The 6,000-nt window shown below is 44.5% G+C and overlaps 1 protein-coding gene across 2 annotated transcripts; it reads right to left on the reverse strand.

The window, feature by feature from the left end:
• Positions 1-519: 519 nt before the first annotated feature.
• On the reverse strand, positions 520-5,763 carry LOC125749098 (cholecystokinin-like). Of its 2 annotated transcripts, none has more exons than XM_049025990.1 (3): positions 5,650-5,763; positions 4,108-4,344; positions 520-982 (listed from the first exon to the last, which is right to left on the reverse strand). In XM_049025990.1, exons 2-3 carry the CDS (start codon positions 4,340-4,342, stop codon positions 846-848), a joined length of 372 nt encoding a protein of 123 aa, XP_048881947.1. In that variant the 5' UTR covers positions 4,343-4,344; positions 5,650-5,763; the 3' UTR covers positions 520-845. The 2 variants fall into 2 exon arrangements, with proteins under 2 accessions (XP_048881947.1, XP_048881946.1); XM_049025989.1 differs by having other exon boundaries at positions 4,108-4,369; positions 5,650-5,741.
• Between the last annotated feature and the right edge of the window lie 237 nt (positions 5,764-6,000).

Below are 6,000 nucleotides of genomic sequence, written 5' to 3' on the forward strand. Positions count from 1 at the left end.
AGCCACCAGCACTTTTTCCATGGACATTCTTATTATAGGAAGGAGCCTTGTTGGGTTTTTCGAGCACAGGTGCCATTTTATCCGAATGAATGCTGCCCCCTAATGGTACTTGAGGGAACGGCGGCAAGCCGCACCACTGTCAGCCATGGGTGTCGCGTCTCTAATCCCAGACCCAATACGTTCTTCCTGAAGTCAATCACATCCCACCACATTCGCCGCATTTCCCGATCTGTATGAGCACAGCTTTGTAATGCTTCTCGGAAGTTATGTTTAAATAATGAGCATGTGAGGTTCCCTTTGTGGCTCTTCAGCGCAAACAAATATTACTCATTCTAGATCCAATATGCGTCTGCCAGACAGCGATGTGTCCATGGCGGGCGTGAGCTTCTTCGGTGAACTAAATGTGATGAGGGAGGGTGGCTTTTATCACTGGAAATGAAGTTTGCACATATCCAAGGCCATCAGACAACACTGGCAGGACGCAGCAAACATTAACACCAAACATAAATGCATAGTGCATTTGTGGGTAATGCCAGACTGACACGCTGGACTCATTTATTCTCATACACACAACATCGCTCTGATCACAGCACAATATTTGATATATGTGTCCAATATCAGTAGAGTGGTATCTCTATGTAGAATTAACAGTGTGTAAAAACTCAAGGAAAACAAACAAAAGAGCCTTATTGTTTTTCTGTTGTGTCTGTATATCTTCTTAGTACTACAAACAGATCACCGGATGGGTTGATGATAAATGTGTTGTGGATTCCGATGTTGGGGATGTGGGATGAAAGTGATCTCTGTTTTTCCGAGTACTCAGAGTACTCTGAGTACCAACGCACTCATGACGAGTACTCATACTCCTCAGCGCTCCGACGCCCAAAGTCCATCCAGCCCAGGTAGTCTCTGTCTTGTATTCTGTGGCCGACCCTCGGACCAGTGGTTCTGCTGAATGCTTTGGAGCTTCTGTGGCTGGGGCCTGGAGGACAAAGACCATCACAGTATCAGAAAAGCTGGTGAAGCAGTCCTGAGGCTCCCTGCTGGTGGCCATTGCCGCCTGCTGTCCCCAGTACATGTCTCTGCAAGCCTGTGCAAGTCACGGGCCCACCTACTGACAGAGGAAAGTTTCGATTTTTCGCTGTGACTCATCTCTGTTGACCACCTGGCTTTTAAACAATACTAAAGAAGCATCTGGTAATATAAGGCCCTTAACGTTCTCAACCTGCCGATGCTCACGCCAGAGTCAAAATGACGAGAGTCGCGCTGATCTGATGCTTTAAAACAAAGGCGACATCGATCCTTCTTGTTCCTTTTGGTTTTTAGTAGTTTTATCGATCCTGGGAAAGAACCACAGACAAAACGAAGCAACTACTCATCGCTCCTATACACCGTTACAGGAAACCTCAAGCATGTGAGTGCCGTTTAATGATGCCTCAGAGTTAGGAAGAAGAGGCGTGGAATAAGGACGATGGAGATGGTTTTGGTCTGAGACAAACCCACAAGCAGAGGAGTGCAGGTGGGCGTGGGAGATTGCCGGCACACATCTTTGAGATCAGAGGGATTGTGTTGTGCTAAAGTGGTGTCTTAACAACCTGGGCCGTGGGGGCTGCGGTACCCGCCTCTGTGAACACCTCCCACACGGGCCCTGGCAGGTAAAGCTGCCATAACATCCACAAGCTTTCTGCTATTAACGGAGAACGCTGCTCAGCCCAATCTCAGGCCGGTGACAGTCTGAGGACAGGAGATGGTGTGAAATCCTCCTTTCCACAACCAGGCTGTCTCAAGGCTAATTGTCACCCCCCTCCTGCTTTAGTAGAGGAGCACAGAACTCCATCTGCGAGGAGGAGAAGTGGCTGGCAGACCCCCCCCCCCCCCCCCCCCCAGCTGCAATTTCTCGTGAATAATTCACAAAGTGCTCCAGAGTCTAGATCCTCTAAAGGCGAGTTGGCGTCTCCAGTGAGTATATTATCTTCTGGCATACAGCCATGGTCTTCTCGCCACGCCTCCGGGCTCTGGATTTCTGAGCAGGCGTTACCACGTGACGAGCTCCCTCGTCTCATTCTCCAGCCTTCCGATTTTCTCCTTAATTGACAACCCTCACATCTCCCCCTGCCGACACGGGTCAGATTCTGAATTTTAAAAATCCCCTTGTTAGCGGTGAGCCCATCTCCGGCAGAGAGACTGGGGGCCTTATTAGAATCTCGGCGTTTCACGATGATCGGGGCGTCGTAAGGGGACGCATCGCTGCGCGCGCACAGTCATGGTCTGAACAGCACATTAGGCCAAGAGTAAGGGAAAGGATTTTAATTTGCTAATTAGCCTGGGGGTTAATTATATGGTCAGGGGAAGACTGAGAATTTGTGCAAAGTAGCTGGCGTAATCTTTAGTGCTTCTTAGTACTGAAACTAAATCTCTGGGACACAAATAGCTCCTGTAAGACATCATATCCTACACCATATACCATAAATACTGTCTCACTTCTGCACCATATCACTTATACACTGTCCCACTTATACACTGTATCACTTGTATATACTAACCCTAATATACCATATTGATTATATACCATATCAATTATACACCATATTACTTATAAACTGTTTTAATTATATACTGTATTGCTTATATACCATTTTTGTTATACACTGTATCACTTATATACCATATCCCTTATATAACGTATTGGGAATATACCCTAACCCTTATATATCACATTGATTATACTCTGTATCGCTTATATACTATATGACTTCTATAGTCTAACCTTGTTGGTTATGCCCTAACTCTTATACGTTGTATCGCTGAATACAGCCAATCCTTCAAACACTCCTCTACCAGCAACACTCAATCCAAGACACTTGTCAGATCAAATCAGGCAGAAGCTGTATCTCGATGGACTATAACTACCCCACCACACACTGGGTCACATGGTCATTTTTTTATATATATGTGCCTTCTGGCTCTGCTGTGGTTCCAGAATCCAGCGATAACTGACAAAGTAGATTTCAGAGATCTCATTTTCAGCTGTTAGAGAAGCTGTTCATAAACATTTCTCAATAAGAAAATGCATAAACATTTAGTTTAAGCTGATGATGTCTAGTAAGACTGCTGTGTGAATGAACGCGTGTGAAACAGCCATGGAACATCAGCCTCGGTCTGTTCCCGCACATCAGGGAGTGACGTGCTCATTCACACAGAGAGCCTCATGTTGTGGGATAGACATGATCAGCAGAAGAATGGCCTCCTTTGGGCGTGAAAAGGCCATTGTGCGGATCCACTCCGCGCGGCACGCTTGGAGAGGCTGCAGATGGTTCCTTGTGAGTGACGGTCGAGTGGCACCAAACACACGCATCCCACCGCTTATAGCAGTAGTTTGATGCATGATTTTGATTAGTAAATATATTAATAAACTGCCACAACCCTGTCTTGGAGAAACGGTTCTGGAAGAACTGATTGATAGATTAAATGGATAACGTTTCAAAACTTTCCTTTAGGTTTGGAAACAGTTACAGTACTTTTCAGTACTTTAGCGCCAATAAGTCAGTCACTCAGATGGAAAATCAGTGATTAATGAGGTGGATTAAATATCAGCACTGATGCTCTTTTACGTGGTTCCTGTGAGATTAAATCGTTCTCTGAGAAAGGCTCCACCTTCACCAGCTCGACTAGAATTCCCTACACTTAGCGTTACTTGCTTGTGCGATATTATTCTTGTCTCTTTGGAAACTCGCTTTTCAGCACCTATTCAGAGGATTGGTGGGCAGGAAATTTAGGATAATATGTTTTATCTGTACATGTTTGCTGCTTTAATCGTTTCTCTATATTCTAATACATACCGGTGACCCGTCTTGAAAATTAACTTCAGTACCAATGTCCTTTTAGTCATATGAACGTTTTTTTCTACTTAAGTACTTAATTGAATGACGTGCGGAAGTAGATGGCTGCTGAAAAGGAGCTGGGATTCGTGAACACCCTCTTTATCTATTATTAAAGATGCTCTCCACTGTGGCGGAGTTGCTAATAAAAACGGATAACGATGGGCTATAATTATGCCTATATATAACAATATCCAAAAGGCTTTCCCACAATGCGGAGGTTCCTCACCTTTCCTTGAGAGATACTGGGCGAGCAGCTGACCCAGGCTGGGCTCATCCAACGCCTTCGGCGAGTCGCCCAGCGGCGCCGAGCGTACCTGGCGGCCGCGCCCCGCCACAGAGGGCTCGCTTTGCGGGGCGGGTCCGAACACGGCCCCTGCCTGGGCGGGGTGTCCGGCGGGTTGTCCGACCCCGGCGCTGGACAAGGCGGCCAGCAGCATGCACACGCAGATGCTGCTGTTCATGGCTGCGGGGGCGCACAGGGGCTGTCACTGTCATCGTGTCACCGCGGGGCGACAAGAGGCGCAGAGACGTTATAAAAGGCAGTAATAAAGAAAATCGGTCCCTGTCTGCTCCTAATGGCTGATTACGTTGAAATGGGTTACATGTCAGTTACTCGGATGTCTGTTAATGAAAATCAGCGAACACAGAAGATTTAAACGACAGCACGAATTGTTTTAATATAATCTCTGTGTGTACAAAGAGATGAATGACTACCAAAGTATAAAAATGACAAAATATTATTATACCACACCATCTGATTACAACACTGTTAACAGCACTCGAAGCAGGAGGATCAACCACGGGCATCGTTAAGTCTGATCATCTGCCAGCTATAGCCCTGAGTGTTTTAACCCCGATGCCAGTCTTCCATCATAAACAAAAGTCAAGCCCCCGGTAAACTTGACTTTTCCATAGCAGAAACTCCTCTGTCATCAACTAAACATAACTAATATAGTAAAACATAATTAACACTGAACGCGGTAGCTGTTATTAAATTCACACATCGGACAAATCAGTAATCTGATATCAGTAACGTGTTTATAATCAATGGTCCATCTGCTTTTCTTTATTTATGTGAACATTCTCTCCGATAGGCGCAGAAAAACGCTTAACCACTAAAATTTCAATCAGATTAAATCCTATATTTATTATCAGTAACCCGCTCTTCTAAAAGGGGGTTCAACACGATAATACGATACGGAGCATCGACATACCGAGAACAGAAACTAAATCTTTTTATGATCTTGTTTGCTTAGGGAAAAATATTCAGTCTTTATTTATATTCAATAAATATTCAAAATAAATATTCAAAACTTTAGCAGCCTACCTAATAAAATCGCGGCTATACTATTTATTTCACATGCTAGGCATAAGTCAGCTACAGGATTTACTAATGCGAATTCATGATTATTTTTAATTATATAAAAAATGAAAGCTTAACAGAGATTACCCCCAGCCACACCAAATACCATCTTAAGTTTCGTTATATCATTTGCAACGTGGTCGGTGAATACAGACTCGATACAGAAAAATAGCAAAATAACGTACTCCTTTTCGAAAATAAGTTAATTTCTTCAAAATTCATAGTTTAAACTTTCATTTGCGAACACGGTAATTATATTATAAGTACCGTACATTTACGTGTGCCGGTGCTTAATGCCATGCTTGATTAGATCTTAAATGTACAAAGTTGTCTGATTACAGTGGTCATTGTCCAGATAAAGGGTATTTGGAAAAAAGACATATGTAGCTACATTTAGGTCCTTACCTCCAGGACAGACCTTGATGCCCACAGTCAGGGAAGTTGCTTTTTAAAAAACTGAATGAGGACGACTTGTTGAAGCTGGCAGAAGCCCTTATATACCGGAATCCTACTCTTTGCACAGGGCTAACGCTGGAGAGGGAGGTGCCGATAAAAGGAGACCGTGTCGGCAGCCCCCTCCCTCATCATCCCAAAGAAACCCCCACCACACCATCCGAGAAGCGGGGCACACAGTCGCCCCCCCCCCCCCCCCCCCCGCATCATCCCAGAGCGAAACTGTCCTTTTAAGTGTTTTTCTCGATTTTATGAATAGTTCATACAAGAGCATTTTTAATACGAAGAATAATGAAAAATAGA

The sequence above is a fragment of the Brienomyrus brachyistius genome, chromosome 9 (assembly GCF_023856365.1).
Source record: "Brienomyrus brachyistius isolate T26 chromosome 9, BBRACH_0.4, whole genome shotgun sequence".
Lineage (NCBI taxonomy): Eukaryota > Metazoa > Chordata > Actinopteri > Osteoglossiformes > Mormyridae > Brienomyrus > Brienomyrus brachyistius.